We start from the raw sequence: 18,161 nt of genomic DNA, 5'->3' as shown, positions 1-18,161 counted from the left end.
TATTTTCTTCATTACTTCATGTGTCATAAGCATTATTTCATGATTAACAATAGTAAAATACAATAATACCTGGAAGTCTAAAAGTTCAGGAAAGTAAATACAAATGAGTGTATATTCACAAGGTAGAATAATCCCTAGCTATGGGCCGGTGCTGTGGTGCAGAGGGTTAACGCCCTAGTCTGAGGCACCGGCATCCCATTTGGGCACCAGTTCTAGTCCTGGCTGTTCCTCTTCTGATCCAGCTCTCTGCTATGGCCTGGGGAAGCAGTAGAAGATGGCCCAAGTCCTTGGGCCCTGCACTCACGTGGGAGACCTGGAAGAAGTTTCTGGCTCCTGGCTTCAGATTGGTGCAATTCCAGCCGCTGTGGCCAACTGGGGAGTGAACCATCTGATGAAAGACCTCTCTTTCTCTCTCTGCCTCTCCTCTCTCTGTGTAACTCTTAATTTCAAGTGAAAAATAAATCTTTAAAAAAAAAAAGAATAATCCCTAGCTATAAATTAAAGCTATTAATTAAAAATGCAACAGCAATAGAAAGTATTTATTTTGAAAAACTTAGTGATGAGTTTCAAAATTGAACATATAATGTGATCTGAAACACATAAAGGAACAACAACAACAAACGTGGAGAAATAGAAGACCCTGCTATGAGGGGTTGTATCTACATCCCACAAATCTACTGGTGATGAGCCAGGTGGATCTCTGTATGTCCAATTAGGATGGATTAGATTAGATCAAGGAATCCATGAGGACCAGCCCATTTCTGATCTTGTTTCAAATGAGCCCACTCTACAGCTCCTGATTCTGTGAAATAGGATCAGAAGGACAAGAGTCCAGGATGCTTGCTGTGGACACCTCAAAAGCATGTGGACTGTCCTTCGATGGCCAATATGTTCCTGTTAAGAGAAACTGTTGAGCGTGGTAAAGACACAGACACTTAAAATTTAGGTTGGCATTACAATGATTTTATTTTAGAATGATTTGTCCATATATATTCGAAAAGAATAATTATTAGTTTCTAATAGCATTCTTGAAAATTTTAAGGAAAATGAGACTTTTGCCAAATTTCTTATATGCATATAAAACTATTTAAATTGAAAAAAAGAAATATTTGAATTACTATGCAGTTGATACTATGCAGAGCACTTTTACCAATTAAAATTGCAATTTCATTTAATACCATATTATACTCTGTATTTTGATTTTTGTGGCATCAGGTCATGTAGTTGCTTAAGTCTAACAGTTACAAACAGCTATCTGCCCCAATCCTTAGCCCTGTAACTAATCAAAAACTTCTTTCAAATCCATAAAATATTTTGCTAAGATTTCATCTCACTTGAAACCCTACCATGCATCACTATTTTTGTTTTAAGTTGATTTTATTAATCAGTTAGTCCTAGGCCATGCTAAGAGGTTAAGCTCCAAATCTTAGTGGTTTAAAAATTAAAAGAATATTTCTCTAGGGCAGCAAGCCCAATGGGAATGAATCAATTTCTCATTGTCACTGTCCTCCATATTTTGGGTCAAAAATGCAGGCTGCTTCTGGTTTAGAGGTTACCATCTCCACAGCAGCACTCACCATTGCTCTGTGGAAAAGAAAGAGATAGGATGACAAACTTTTTTCAACTTTCTATGACTGTGCCTGGAAGTGACAAAATCGGCCAGAAATAATCAGTCCCTAACCTAGGGAAATGAGAGGAACAATGAGCATTCAGTGGGCATTAAGTCTCTCTGTCCCAGTCTCTTACACACTCTGTCTCAATTTTTTTTTTTTTTTTTTTTGACAGGCAGAGTGGACAGTGAGAGAGAGAGACAGAGAAAGGTCTTCCTTTGCCATTGGTTCACCCTCCAATGGCCGCCGCGGCCGGCGCGCTGCGGCCAGCCCACCGCGCTCATCCGATGGCAGGAGCCAGGAGCCAGGTGCTTTTCCTGGTCTCCCATGGGGTGCAGGGCCCAAGCACTTGGGCCATCCTCCACTGCACTCCCTGGCCACAGCAGAGGGCTGGACAGGAAGAGGAGTGACAGGGACAGAATCCGGCGCCCCGACCGGGACTAGAACCCGGTGTGCCGGCGCCGCTAGGCGGAGGATTAGCCTAGTGAGCCGCGGCGCCGGCCCTCAAATTTCCATACCATGCCATCTCTAGACTTATTCTATCTAAAATTTATGCTGACTGATCATGTAAACCTGTCCTCAGTTTAAAGCCAATTATAGCCACAAATAGGGGTCTTTTGACTCCACTTAGAATGGCTATTGACAAAAAGTCAAAAAATAACAAGAAGGAGAAAGGGGAACCTTAATTCACTGTTGCAGGGAATGCAAATTAGTACAGTCATATGGAAAACTATATAGAGATTCCTCAAAAAACTGAAACTACACCTACAACATACCCCAGCTATACTACTTCTGGGAATGCATTCAAATGAAGTAAAGTCAGCATACAAAAGAAATACCAGTAAAGATATGGAATTAATCTAGATATCAATCAATGGATGTACAGATTAAACAATGAAAACTTGGCCTGCACCGCAGCTCACTAGGCTAATCCTCTGCCTGTGGTGCCGGCACACAGGGTTCTAGTCCCGGTCGGGGCTCTGGATTCTGTCCCAGTTGCCCCTCTTCCAGTCCAGCTCCCTGCTGTGGCCCGGGAGGGCAGTGGAGGATGGCCCAGGTGCTTGGGCCCTGCACCCACATGGGAAACCAGGAGGAAGTACCTTGCTCTTGGCTTCGGATCGGCACGGCACGCCGGCCACAATGCGCTGGCAGTAGCGGCCATTGTGGGGTGAACCAACGGAAAAAGGAAGACCTTTCTCTCTGTCTCTCTCTCTCACTGTCTAACTCTGCCTGTCAAAAAAAAATGAAATCTTGATATTTATAACACAAATGAACAGTATTGGAGATTATTATGCTGAATAAAACAAGCCAGACACAGAGAGAAATAAATACTACATACTTTCTCTCGTATATGGAAATAAAAATATATATGAAATATAAAAATGTTGTAGGTGCCATGTTATTTAGTATAGATATCTATAGATGTCTTCATTGAATTAAACTTCTCACTTAATAATATACCCTTATATTTGTCATAAATTCCACATTATATATTAATATATCCATTTCTGCTTTCAATAAAATAGAATATTTTTATGTTTATAGATCACATTTACATGTGAAGAAAACATGGAAAAATGTTAAAAATTCTTAAATCTACATGTATCCATGAACTTTTCTTTATACTTTTCTGTATTTTCAAAACCATTTTAAAATAGAAACCTTAAAGGCAAAAACGTTTTAAAAGCTTTTCTAGTTGTGGCCAGTGTTGCAGCACAATTGACTAAGCAGCCACTGTGTCATCAGTGTACCATATCAGAGCACCAGTTTGGGTCCTGGCAACTCTACTTCCAACCACCAACCTGCTAATGTGCCTGAGAAAGCAGCAGAGAATGGCCCACGTGCTTGAGCTCCTGCCAATGATGTGTTATATCCAGATGGAGTTCCAGGCTCCTGACTTAGGCCTTACACAGCCCTTGTCATTGCACCCATTTTGGAAGTGAACCAGCAGATAGAAGATTCTCTATCTATCTATCTATCTATCTATTTATATCTATCATCTGTCTATCTCTATCAAATAAGTAAAAATAAATATTAAAAAAACTTTTCCAATGGTTGTATATCATCTATAGAAGGATTTTTCAAATCTGTATCATTTTGAATAAGTGAATTTTAAATTGGTTGATACAAATATGCAAGTACGCAAAAATAACTGAACTATAATAAAATGCATGACTATATATAGCATATATATCAATATGTATATTATATATACTATATATCAATATATATCATATATTAATGTTTTGATTTTCAAAATAAACATTGTTCTACTTGTCTTTTATATTATGTATATGTTGAAATTTAAAATGTACATTACTGATATTTTACTTTCATTTACTTTCCATAATTGGCACTCTAAATTTTACAATGGGTAAAAGGGGGTTGACCTAGTCAGTTGGTCAGCTCTAGCAAATAGACATAGCCTAACTGGTTTTAGAACAACAGAAACCTGTTTCTCAGAGTTCTGGAGGCTGGACATCCAAAATCAGGTTTCTAGCAGGGTAGAGTCTTTGGGATAACCCTCTTCTGGATTCAGGCAGTTCACTTCTTGTAGTGTCCTCACAGCAGAAAGAGAGCATGAACAGTCCCCAGCATCCCCTCTACACAAACACCAATTCATAAGGATTCCACTCTCAGATCTAAGTAGCTTCCCAAAGCCCACCCAGTCTCAAATGTCAACACATTAAGACTTCAGAGGTAAACACATTTAGTTAGTCATCATAGTCATTACAAAGAGCTGGTGAGCATGGAACCATGGACTGAGGCCCGGTCACATCAGAGAAGCCTCCATGGCTCTCTGTGACCTCGCTTTTCCTTGGATCATCAGCCTGGCTACAAGCCGTTCTCAACTTCCCACATATTCCTCTAAAGTTATCTTTTTCCTGAACACTGATTGATTGATTTGAGAGACAGAGTAACAAAAAGGGAGAACTGGGATGGGGGCAGGGAGACAGAGAAATATCTTCCATCTGCTACTTCACTTCCCAGATGTCCCCAACAGGTAGGGCTGGGCCAGACTGGGCCAAGATGAGGCAGGCTGGGCCAGGCTAAAGCCAGGCGCTCCATCTGGATCTCCCATGTTGATGACAGCAACTCAAGTACTTGAGCACATTAGCAAGGAAATGGATGAGAAGTGGAGTAGCTTGGAGTCAAAGCAGTGCCAATCCGAAGCCAGGAGCCAGGTGCTTCCTTCTGATCTCCCATGCAGGTGCAGGGCCCAAGCACTTGGGCCATCCTCCACTACCTTCCCGGGCCACAGCAGAGAGCTGGACTGGAAGAGAAGCAACCGGGACTAGAACCTGGCGCCCATATGGGATGCCGGCACCACAGATGGAGGATTAACCAAGTGAGCCATTGAACCGGCCCGCATAGTAGTCTTTTTATATATATTTTTGAACTACACTCCTGAAATACACACTGACCTCTTCAGTCATGTCGCTCCCCCTCTTCATGGAGGAACGACACAGGACCCTGCGCTGTTCTTTCGTCTGCTCGGCCCTCCCCGGGTTTGCTGCTGGTTCTTCCTGGGTTGGCTACCGTCCCTTCCACCTCCGTGGAAGGGCGGTTCCCCCTGCGACTTTCCCCACTTCCGCGGGGGAGCGGCACACCGCCGGCCGGCTCTCTCAGGGGCTGCACAGGTGTTCCTTCAGATAGATGTTCCCCCTAGATGTTCCTGGTGCATGTTGTCTCTCTCCTCCTTTATAGTCCTCTTCCACCAATCCCAACTCTGCTACCCACACGCCGAGTACGCTGCTCTCCTCCAATCAGGAGCAGGTCCTACAGTTTATTGGTTGAACTGGAGGCAGCTGTGTAGAAGCTGTTTTTACTCCTTTCTCAGCGCCATATTGTGGGGGAGCAGATGCATAGAATAAGTCTTAATTCCAGTAACTTAGTCTAGTCCGAGTTGCTCCCCACAAGTCACAGAATAAAAATTTAAGGAACATCTATTATGTTTCAAACACTATTAGTGTACGGCAAACTTGAAGTTGAATAAAGCAAGACTATTGCTCTCCAGATGTAGTGAGTATAAGATTGTTATAATCAGGGCCAGTGCTATGGTGTAGTATGCTAAGCCTCCACCTGTGGTTCTGGCATCCCATATGGGCACCAGTTCGAATGCCAGGTGCTCCACTTCCTATCAGCTCCCTGCTAATGACCTGGGAAAACAGCAGAAGATGGCCCAAGTCTTGAACTGAGAGACCCAGAAGAAGCTCCTAGTTCCTGGCTTCAGATTGGCTCAATTCCAGCCAATGAGGCCATTTGGAGAGTGAACCAGCAGATTGAAGACCGCTTTTTCTCTCCCCCTCTCTCCTGTACGTCTGCCTCACAAATAAATAAATAAATCTTAAAAAAGATGGTTGTAATCCTAAGCATGTCATTCTCCATATAAATCATTTTACTAAACACATAACTCTTTTAATATCAAACTTTTTATCTACAAGATTTTCATAGTGGTTCTGAAACCTGATGAAGATAGTAAACACCAGGAACTGAGAGTCTAAGTTTATGCAGCACTTTTTTAAAAAAATGCTTATCAAAATACTGATGGTACACAATCTATGACATAAAATATTCCAGGAGCCTGGAAATTATCCCCCAGACTCTTCCATAATTCTTTGCAAGCAGGATACCTCAAATGAAGATTGATTTCCCTGATCAAAAATATTTGGCATCAAAACTTATTTCAAGAAACACACTTTCCAGTTTAATCACCTGGGGTTATTTTCCTAAATTTGGTTATTTATCTAAATCTGGTAATGAGTTCATTGCCAGTAAAATATGAAATATCGATCATTCATGGTATACAAGTGGCCAACTGCTTACTTAAATTATCAGCTGTGGTTTCCAGGAAAGAAGCACCTACCAGGCCTCATTTGTCAGCAGAAATCAGCCTCAGCTCCTATCTAATTAGGTTACCATTCCCATAATGGAAAATCATGTAAGGACCTCACTGGATTAATCACAATACAATGGACTGTGATGCAATAAAAACGACCACAAAACATCAGGGCGTAAACATAGCACAAATGTGTTTCATTGCTATGCTCCATGTTCAATGCCAATAGGCAGGAAATTCTCCATCAACAGATTGGTGAAAGTTTGATGATTATGCAGCTGAATTGGTGGAGCACATGCCAACTCTTGCATGGGAAGAGGGAGAGAGAATTTCTGAAACCAACTCTCAAGTGCCTCAGCCTAAAAGTATTATACACAATTTCTGTTCAAAACATGTTTTCCACAACTGGACACACACACCCCAAAAAACTACAAGGAAAATGAAAACCACAGAGGGACATGTGGATGCTTGATGAAAATAAAATGTCACCTTCACATCAATAAAGGCAGTTGCCTTGCAAGGAGATGCTGATATTTCTTAAGACCTACTCCCAGGACCACATGGTGCCTGTGGACACAAGCAAACCCAGACACATAAGCAGAGTCAAACCAGGTTATAAAGTCAAATGACTGAAGGATTCAGCCAACCTACATCAGAAAAAAAAAATCCCAACAGTTGTCTGGGACTGAATTCTAAATGAAACCAGATCAGAAAAGAAAAATCACGATGTTATATCAAGGTAAATTTATTGATATACTTACTGGAATTTGTAGATTCAATATGTTAGTTACGAGAGAATCCAGGTTAGGTAGACAGAGATCATGGGACTCCATTCCACCATATGGAGATAAGTCTCAGAGCACCTGAGAAAAATCAAGCAACAAGCTTTTGGGCAGGACTTCTGTGATTGGAGACTTAACTTTTAGCCAATTAAGCAATGAAAACCATCACTTCTCAATATCTCTCCTTGACCAATTACGAAAATGTTTTCCCTTTTATAGCTTATGAAAACCCGTAGACAATAGCCCTCTAAACACCCCTCATGACTGGTAGGAGTTTCTCTACTATTTCATCAATAATCCTCCTTTATTTTGCTCTCTTTCCCATGGATGTGAGACAATGAATCTGGCAGAAAGAATTATAATCTAAAAGAGCTGTAACATCTCACAAAACTCAGTGGAAAGAAAACCTGCAAAATTTCTTGGGCAAGAGATATAAACCTGAGCAATTAGAATTACAGGTTCCGGCAACATTTCTGGAGGATCCATCCAAGATCATTAGAAGGGCTAGTCATGACAGACTGCCTCTGCTGCTTCTTCAGAGTTCCTTGTTCTCTGCCATAGTACACTATCAATTAAAGCCACTGGGACTCTGTCAGGCAGTTAGAAGTGATTTGAGAGCCAGCTGGTCTTAAAGACTCAAAAGGTAGGTTTGCTGGGGCAGAACTGATTAACCCTCTCTGCCCTTTAGCAATGGGAATGTTGGTCTTGTTCTGCCTCAGTTCCCTTTCAAAAAAATTTATCCAGTGCATGATACTGGATGAAGTCTTGCAGTAAAAGAGGGGTTTTAGCCAGGAGAGATCCCTAGTGTTGCTTGAAATTTCCTTGATTGCATCTGAATTCAGACTGCCTGTTAGGGTATTGAACTAAAATCTGCACCCCTCTCTCTCTTTCCTTCCTGTTCACTACCCCTGCTCACTCAGTCTCAAATGTCAGGAAGAGAGCAGGAATGCCTCTGACTATTACTGGCCAGACAGGTTCCCCATCTAAGCTATCAAGACAGAAGCTTTAATCCATTAACAATTTTTCAACATAAGTATTTTCTCCCTTCTCTGAAACTTACATTTTGTCAATGACTCTTCCAGTTCTTGACAACAGGATTATCTGATTCTCAATCTCTTTGTATCATTATTTAGTTAGTTGCTGGTAAGTAATGCAATCATATGTTGATGTTATGTGCTAGTCCTTTTAATCAAGGATTTTCTGTGCTGTTTTAACTGACCAAGGTAACACAAATTTTATGTTTCTTGAGGTAAAGTTTTATCTGTTTTCTGTTTTCTTTACTGAGTCTCAATTTCTTAGAACTGAGTCTTAAAGGAGTTAGCATTGCCTGCCTATATTTAATTATTTTAATGATCACTATAACTTTGATTGGATTTGACCCAAAACTTTGGTCAAAATGTTGGAGTTAAATAAATTATAAAACGCACTGGAAGGTTATAAAATGATGCAAAACTTATGTTGTACTTACATAAAAGTATGATGTTTTATGCTCTAGGGTCAATGACTCATGGTTCCAGAGTAGAACCATTCACCATGGCCTTATATTAGATATATCAGATATATCAGTTTGTCCTGCAAGTTATGCTGGGTGGCATGATGATGAGGGTGACAGGAATGTGTGCTCTCTCCTCCACCTTCAATGTGTGTCTAGGGCCCAGTCAATATTGAGACAAGAACCTAGCTGCCCTTCCCCTTCCTACGCTCCCATCCTTGATCTCAACCCTCCCCTGCATAGGATGTCCTGGAACTAAGAGTTAAAACCTCTGAGAGATATCATCCATCTGCATAGGTATTAGGGCAATATATCCATGGGGAGTCTGTACTCTGGATGGGGCCTCCATATCAGGGACAATGAACTGCCTGATGGACATGAGAAAGGCACACATGCATATAGTTCCAGCTGCATGGCCACAGTTAATGAAAACAAAGGTAAATATTGCTTTGGTCCTATCGAAGCCAGCAGGCTCAATGAGCAGGCCAGATTATTTAACGAGGGACTGACAAAGACGTAGACAAACAAGTTAAACATTAAAAAAGGCATTGCCAGGTGATTTGGATCAAAAAAGGAGGTTGTGGCAGAAGGAAGGGTCAAAGCTAGGCACAGGTAAGGGTAAACTACATCTACTGGATTAACCTTCCTCGATGATGAGTGCCAGGTCACACATGCACCCACAGTTTCAAAGATCCCCAGGACACAAGGAAGGGAAGGAGATGTAGTAAGAATATGTACACCTGTTCTCTTGCTTCTCCCTCTTGTTGGCTATAGGATGGTAGGCTGCCACAGCCTACAAACTTGAGGGACACCTCACTAGGGCAGAGGCAGAAATCTAGGGATTCTTTGATTCTTGTCTTCCTGTTTCAGAAGAGTAATAAAGCATCTTCAGCATGCATTCCTTTAGAGTGCATCGTCAGGCACAGGAACACTCTGGCCCTCGAACGTTGAAGAAAAAATGGCTGGTCTTTTTCTGTACCATGGAGTGGCCAGGGTACAAGATGGATGATGGAGAACCTTGGTCCCCCAGAAGTAAGCATTAACTGTGATACCAAATCCAACTAGGCTTATTCTGTTGTGGAACAGAGAAATGGTCTGAGATCTGTTATATCCCTTATGTTCAGACATTTTTACCCTGTGAGATAAGCCAACCTTTGTCAATTCTGTAAGATAGACTTGATGCTTTTAGCAGCAGTTTCCTGCAAGATTCCAGCTGCCCCTCTCCCTCTGCTCACTGCAGAGCCTGCCACACATGCTGTACCAATCCCTCTCCCTACTTGTTCCCTCCTGACCCCATCATCCACGACTACCTGATAGCAAACAGAACTCCCAATTGCAAATTTCTATTTTATTCCTCCATAAGGTGTCTGGAGGATTTGATAGCACTACTTGTGTCCAGGGCTCCTTTTCCCTGCAGGATCTTAGACAGATAGAGGGGGACTTGAGCAGTTTTTCAGAGGATCCTGACAGATATATCAAGGCTTTCCAAGGTTGTCCCAGGTATAAGAACTCAGCTGGAAACATATAATGTTACTCCTAAATCAGACCCTAATGGAGAATAAAATTCTTTTAAAAAATTGATTTTTCTAAAAAGGCTGATCTCCAAGCTGCAGAAATCTTGGGGGATGAACTTTATATGAGATTTTCATCCTTTCCTGATCAGGGAGGCCAGGAACTATTATATCCTACAGGAAAATAGCCTGTTTTTCAGTTAAAAAAAAAAAAACACTTCACCCTTAAGGGACACAAGATGACCCTGTAGATAAATGGAAATGAAAATGTTTCGTTGCTTGTGTCTTAGAGGGACTAAGAAGGAATATGAGCAAGTCCTGAAATTACTCCAAATTATCTATGATACACAAGGACCCTGAGGAAAATCCATCTTCCTTTTTAGAGAGACTGAAAGCTACTTTAGTGGAACATACCTTCCTATCTCCCAACTCAGTAGAGGGGCAGGCAATTTAAAAGGATAAGTTTATTAGTCAGTCATAGATTTTTAGAAAAATCTTTAAAAACAGGCTGATGGAACTGAGAATACATTAGAGAAACTCCTGAAGGTGGCCACTTTGGTCTTTTATAATTGAGACAAGGCAGGAACCCAATAATGACAGAAAAGGGATAAGAAAATGATCACAGCTCTGGTAATGACTTTACAACCACCGAACTGAGGGTCTCCCCAGGGGTCTCCAGAATGCTGTGACTGTGGTAGGTGGGGCATTTCAAAAAGGAATGTGGCCAGAGAAAACCCCCACAGCCTGTCCTATTTGCAGTGGGGATCACTGGAGGATTAACCACCCCTGAGGACTGAAGCCTCTAGTGTCAGGTCTCCTTCTTCATTTTACCCAAAAGTCCTAAAAGGGACAAGGGATTTTCCTACAGGCTCCTATCACCCAGACCATCAGCATTCAGGTGTCCTAGGTGGTCTTAACCTTCAAACAGAAATGCCCTCCTAGACACTGAAGCCATCTGTCTGCCCTTCTCAAAAATCCCTTCTCCCCTCTTTCCTTAGTATCACCTTGAGAGTTGGGTCAGGAAAGCCCCTACTTAGATATTTCACCAAACCCAAAGCTGTAACTAGAATAACTTGTTTTTACACATGCCTATCTGATCATACCAGAGAGCCTAACAGACATTCTAGGGAGAGATATCTTAGTCCAGATGAGAGCCTAATTGACATCAGCAATTGTTATACCTTACTCTAATTGATACAGATATTAATCAAGAGGTTTGGACAACCCAAGGAAATATTGACTGAGCAATATCTGCCCAACCAGTACAGATTCATCTTAAAGATCTTTCCTCTTTTCCCCATCAAAAACAATATCACTAAGTAACGTCAAATATCAAATAATTCAAATATCAAATAATATCAATAAAGCTAAAGACCTGGCAAAGGTTAAAAGCCATGAGACAATTTAAAGCCATAGGAACTTCTAAAGCCATGCAATAGTCCCTGTAAAACTCCAATATTAGGGGTCCAAAAACCAAATGGAGAGCGGAATCTAGTACAGGATCTCCTTTCCCTTTAATAAGGCCCTGATCCCCCTCACCCAGTGGTCCTTAATTCTTTACTGTCCCAAACTTCAGAAGGTACTAAATTGCTTACAGTTTTATATTTAAAGGATTTTCTTAATACTCTTACACTCTGACTCCCAGTATTTGTTTGCTTTTAAAGACCCCTCAACTCAGTCCTCTCAGTCCTTGACTGGGTTGCCACAAGCATCTTTAGATAGTCCCCACTTGCTTGGACAGGATTTGTCCAAAGAGCTGTCAGTTTGCCTATCCTGAGGCCACTATCAACTACAGTATGCAGATGACATCCTCCTCTGCTCACAAATAGTGGTGGGTTTCCAAGAGGGAGCAAGGCCCATCTCAATTTTCTGGCAAAATAAAGAGGCTAAAACATTTCAAAATCTAAAACCTAACTCTGTCAGACTTCCTTAATTATCTAGGCTTAACCTGACTTGAAGCAACTTGGGCACTAGAAGAAGACAGACACAAGTCTGTGTCCACCTTCCTTTCCACTTCCTAAAATCCTTGAACAGCTTAGAGTCTCCTTGGAGTCACAGGATTCCATCAACTCCATATCCCTGCATATGAGGAAATAGCCCATCCTTTATACCAACTGATAAAAGACCCCCAGATGTCCAGATCCCAGATTCCCATATTTTGGCACGGATCCAAGTGGCCAAACAGGCCTTTATTTAAATTAAATATGCCTTGCACAAGGCCATGGCTTTAAACCTCCCAATAGGAAACCCTTTAATCTATATGTAACAGAGAGAAAATGGGTGGCTTCAACGGTATTGACTCAGCTTGAGGGACCAGTTCAATAGCTTACTGAGTATCTTAGCAAAGAACTTCATCTACCAGCTGAAGTGCGGCCAGTCTGCCCCCTGAGTGGTGGTGGCTATGACCCTCCTAATCCTGGGAGCTACCAAACTGACACAGGGACAAGTCTATTAGTGGATACACACTCCCATAACAAAGGGTGTGGGTGACAAGATTGCTAGCCCCAATTGGAAGCCTCAGTCACCTTTTAAAATACCAGGCATTATTGATGGAGGTCCCTGTAATCTAGCTCAGGACTTGCTCCTCTCTTTATTTTGCTACTTTTCTTCCAAAGGAGATAGCACAGAACATGAATGTAAACCTGTAGTTCTACAGACCTATGCAGTCAGAGTGGGCCATAATGAGTCCTCTGTAGAGGACCCAGACTAGGTTTTATTTACAGATGGGAGTTCTTTTGTTGAACAAGGAACCCACTGGGCTGAATATGCCATAGTCGCTTAAACAAGACCATTGAGAACTCTCATCTGCTTCATGGCATGACTGCTTAATTGGCAGATTCTAAGTATACTAATTCTAAGTCAGCCTACATAGTTCTCCATGATCCTGTGGCTATTTGGAAAGAAACGTACTTCCTAACTGCAAATGGGTCCCCTATCAAATACCATCAGGAAATAGATCAATTATTGTCTTTGGTGTTTTATCCCCCAGAAAATGGCAATTTATACAATGTAAGGGACACCAAAAGAGGACTGATGAAGAAACTGAGGGAAACCAATTGGTTTGGTGTGGGCTCAATCTGCAAGGCCTGCACACTGTCAGCTGGGGGTAGGAGTGTGGGGGAGGGGGCACAATGTTCTTTGATAAGGAGCACCAGAGACAAGTTTTGGTGAACAGGTCCTCTTTATTAACAAACAAGCGCACCTTTTAAAGGGCAGAAAGAGGGAGTGTAGCTAATTCAGGGCAACACTAATTCTATAGTATAGAGCGGATATTGGCACCACCATGTTTCTCCAATCAGCTTGAAGGTCATGCAGGCTACGGTAGCTTTCCTGATGGGCCTGGGCCACACCCAGGAGCAGTTTACCTGATGGGCAGAAGGCAGGGGTTGGAGAAACGTGTTCCGGGATCCTGCCACCTGCCAGCAGTCAGGCTAACTACATGGGCTAGGAAGGCAATCTCATGGGATTACCTACAATTCGGCAGTCAGACCATTAGCCCAGGAGACTCAACTCTGTCCCTGGAGCCTTTAGAGGCCCCTTTGATTTGGGAAAATCCCCTAGAAGAGAGCAGGCCACAGAACTCTTATGCAGAGACTCAAAGGGCACTTTCTAGTTTATTGACTCCATCCCAGTGTGTAGCTTCAGTATGAATAAGTAAGGTTCCATCTTCCTTCCACCTACCAATGGAAGTCACTTAAAACTCTCCATCAAGCTTTCCACCTGGGGAGATATAAGACTTTTTCAGGTGGCACAAAGGCTATTTATAAGAAAGGACCTCCTTAGGATTATGTAATAGGTTGTGAGGCCTGTGAGTTTTGTCTCATGAACAACCCCTTAAATCAAAGACTTCCTTTCCCTGGATTACAAAGAAAAGAAAGCTATTCAGGGGGAGGATTGACAACTATATTTTACTTATATGCCTAAAACACGAAATTTCCAGTACCTCTTGGTATAGGTAGACACCATCAATGATGGGTGGAAGCAAACCCCTGTAGAACTGAAGAGGCTACTGAAGTAGGAAAGGTGCTGGTTTCTTAAATTATCCCTTGGTTTGGACTTCCTAAGAGCTTACAAAGTGACAATGGCCCTTTCTTCAAAGCAACTGTCATTCAGGGAGTCTCTAATGGTCCACATATAAAATATCCCCAATCATCAGGGAACATAGAAAAGATGGATGACGTCCTCAAAAGAAATCTCAAGAAGCTACCTCAGGAATCTCACCTTCTCTGAATCTCTCTCCTTCCCATAGTTTGTATCAGAAATACTCACTCCAAGTTATGTTTTAACCATTCTGAAGTGCAATATGGCCATCCTTGTCTTATTAATTACCTGGTAATGGGCAGCAAGACCTCAAACATGATCAGTTCCATCCCAGCACTTGACAAACTGCATAGCACAGAATAGTAGCACTGCCAACTTATGCTACCATGGTAGGATGCAATATTATGAGATTGCATTGCATTTATTAATGTGATCAAAGATTGTCATACACATATATCATTCATAAATACAAACACACACACACAACGACATGAAATCATTCATAGAATGATGTGAAAATCAGAAAATAGGTGATAGTTCTTATATCCCCAGAGCCTGAACATCAGAGTGTCTTGGTGCCCCAGACAGAGATATAAAATTGCCTCAAAACAAACAACACAAAAACAACGTAAAACTTTCTCAAAGTATTTAAAACAAAGCTACCAAGTGATTCAGTAATCCTACTTCTGAGTTTTATCTAAAATATTGAAGTCAGGGGGCTTGCTCCATGACACAGCAGGTTAATACTCCACCTGTGGCGCCAGCATCCCATATGGGCACCGACTCTAGTCTTGGCTTCCCCTCTTGCAGTCCAGATCTCTGTTATAGCCTTGGAAATCAGTAGAAAATGGCCCAAGTGCTTGGGCCCCTGCACCCACATGGGAGACCAGGAAGAAGAACCTGGACCCTGGCTTTGGATTGGCTCAGGTCCGGCCATTGTGGCCATCTGGGGAGTGAACCAAGGGAAGGAAGACCTTTCTCTCTCTCTCCCTCTTTCACTGTATGTAACTTTACCTCTTAAATAAATAAATAAAATCTTTAATGAAATAAAATATTGAAGTCAGGATCTTAAGAGAGATTTGCAACCCATGTTCATTGCAGCATTATTCACAAGAGCCAAGGTGAAGAGACAACCTAAATGTCCCTTAACAGATCAATGAATGAGAAAAGTGTGATACACACATATACTGGAATGTCACTCAGCCATAAAACTAAAGAAATCCTCTCACCTGCAGCAACACAGATGAAGCTTGAAGATATGAAGTTAAATAAGCTAATCACAGACACAACATATTAGTAACACAATACTATTCATATGAGACAATATAAAATAGTCAAATGTAGAAACAGAAAGTAGATGGTAGTTGCCAGGGACTGGGGTGAGGGAGAAATGAGAAGTTCTTACTAAATATGTATAAAATTGCAGTTACGTAAGATGAATAAGGTCTAGACATATACATAAAAATATACATAAAATGTGTTAAGAGGTTAAATCTCATGTTGTGTCCTTACCAAAATAAAAATAATAATTAAAACCAAAAAGTCACAAACAAATAAAACGGTTGCCTTGTACAAATGGTACTGAATTCTTAAAGTCTTATACTTAGTGGCTCCCCAAGGAACAACTGTGTTATTATAAACAGAGTTACCCAGATGTGACTTTCCTAAATACTTTATTATTTTCACATAATCTATTATCACAGGCAGAAGAGCTTCAAAAATAGTGTAAAACTACTTAAATAGCAATAGATGAAAATTATTTCTGTCATTATGAAAGACTACCTAATTTATATGATTGGTAGGCAGTGTCTTTAATGCACTGAGTTGAGTAGTGTCTGTGGAAGAGGAACAGTGAAGTGTTAAGTGGATGGTGTATTATCCCTGGGAGTCAGACAGGCACTCAAAAATTCACATTAAAAAATTTTTAGACCTTATTTGGACAGAAATATGAGTCTTTTAAAATGATGGTAAATTACCATGAGCTGAGTTAGGTGACATCTCTGATAATAATCATGTTTTTACACTACCATGATTAGACTTCTCATAACTGGATTTACAAGACACAAAAATAAAACTGCAGACAATTGATTTAGAGGTTAAAATAGAAGTCATTTTAGTCTTTAATAGGGGATATCCATATGTCTACTCCAATTGATAAACCACTTAGAAAATTTGCCTCCTAATTTCATGTAGACATAAAATCATAAGCCACAAAGGCTTGAAGGACATTGTAAATTGTCTCAAAATCACAACTTACTTCTGGAGAGCAACCTAAGCACGAAGGTGAATGTGGTTATTCTTCTACGTATAATGAGCTATTAATCATTTTTTTCAATACCCCAGTTATTTAGAGGTTTCTGGTTAGGATAAAGGTCAGTGTTTTAGTGTTCTCAGCAACAGAATTTTAGCTGATTTCAGAGAAGTGGAGAAATTCACTTTACTGTTGGGGTGATTTATTTTGGGCACCTTAATTTTTAGTATTCATTCCAAAATGGACTCATCCCGTCATCTAATAGCATCCTATCATACAAGCTGCTTGGCCAATTCGGAGAACGAATTAATCCATTTCAGCATCAACAGCAAGATGGACACTTTGGTGGAGCAGATGTGCGCTCTTCTCTGTAATTACTTTCAGCTCTTGCTATGCCCTTTAATGTCTGTGTGAAATTTAATCTTAATAGAATCAGAATGCCATTTAACCAGGGATCAGATCCAGATTGTGTGAAACTCATGAAAATAAAGGTTATGACATAATAAGTCTACTAATTGCCTTTTGTAATTAGAATTGGCCAACAGTTACCTTTGAGTAGAAGAGATTAAAAATGACATATACTTGCACTAAGGTGGAAGAAATTAATCATCCCTTTTAAAATTGTCCCCTGCTATCAATCACCATGTTAGCCTAGTTTAGAACCTCAGAGTAAATAATCCAGAACACTGGGGTAACATAGAGAATGGCCCATTCTACAGAAACATAAGTGATGTAACTGTTAGATGTGGTCCAGACATCCAGAAGTAGAGTAAGAATCAGAAACTGAAGAACTAGGACTGTAGTGTGGAAGGAAGGTAAGGATTGCGTCCTTAAATTTGAAGAAAAAAAAAACAGATTCGAGAAGTTTTAAATACCCAGACTATGTTGCCATAGCTCAGCCTTGGATAAGAACTGAATCCTCATTTTTCTTTTAATATAGTAGCTAGACTTGCTTACTCAGACACCATGTAAATGTCATAAGGTGATGAAATGTTTGTTATTTAAAAAGTTGTTTCTTGAGTTCTTAGAAGAACTATCTTCCTTTGGAACAATAACTTGATAAGTGAGTTGGGGAAAAGTTCTTCTGGGGCTCTATTTTTAGTGTCTCTCAGACTTCAAAGTCTGAGGAAAGAGAAGCTTCTATGGAGACCCACCATGGAGATTTGTCTCCAGAAAGCAAGTGGTAGTGAGAGGACATGAGAGAGTGAGTGAGGCATCTGTCAGAGACAAAGACTCCAAGACTATGAAGCACAGTGGAGAAACAGCACAATAACTGTGCATTGATATTCCTTACAGAGTTGTTATTGCTAATAGAATCCTCTCTCCAATTTAATTCCTTGTTTTATCAATTTTCAGTAAAAATTACTTAATTTGGGACCTTTCGCTTGTATTTTAAAATTTAAAAGAAAATTTTGTGAAGATACTGCACAAATAATCAAGGTTCTTGCTGGGGAAAATAGAGGACAGAGTAGGGGCAATAAGGGACATATGGAAGAAAGGAACTTCAAAGGCTCCAGGAAGGAGGACCTATGAAAAGGAACTTCCAGAAGCTCTCAGAAGATAAAATAGGTTTGGAGGAAAAACTTCTGAGTTTCAGAGATTGCAGACTAGCAAAAGTGTAAGCCAATTTTTTT

At 40.8% G+C, this 18,161-nt stretch overlaps 1 protein-coding gene across 2 annotated transcripts in view; it reads right to left on the bottom strand.

Moving 5' to 3' along the window:
• Positions 1-18,161, bottom strand: part of EPM2A (EPM2A glucan phosphatase, laforin) — a 286,591-nt gene that overhangs the window by 30,557 nt on the left and 237,873 nt on the right. The window contains exons 3-4 of one of the 2 annotated variants that reach the window (XM_089332588.1): positions 7,212-7,313; positions 1,411-1,584 (exon numbers count right to left, since the gene is read on the bottom strand). In XM_089332588.1, coding sequence (XP_089188714.1) covers positions 7,238-7,313 — 76 coding nt within the window. In that variant the 3' untranslated portion in view covers positions 1,411-1,584; positions 7,212-7,237. Of the gene's footprint in view, positions 1-1,410; positions 1,585-7,211; positions 7,314-18,161 lie in introns of those variants that run through there. The other variant, XM_089332589.1, reaches the window with a different exon arrangement.

Source organism: Oryctolagus cuniculus, chromosome 5, assembly GCF_051225735.1.
Source record: "Oryctolagus cuniculus isolate XC-2025 breed Fujian yellow rabbit chromosome 5, ASM5122573v1, whole genome shotgun sequence".
In the NCBI taxonomy this organism is placed as follows: Eukaryota; Metazoa; Chordata; class Mammalia; order Lagomorpha; family Leporidae; genus Oryctolagus; species Oryctolagus cuniculus.
This window is presented reverse-complemented; position numbering and strand designations above follow the sequence as displayed.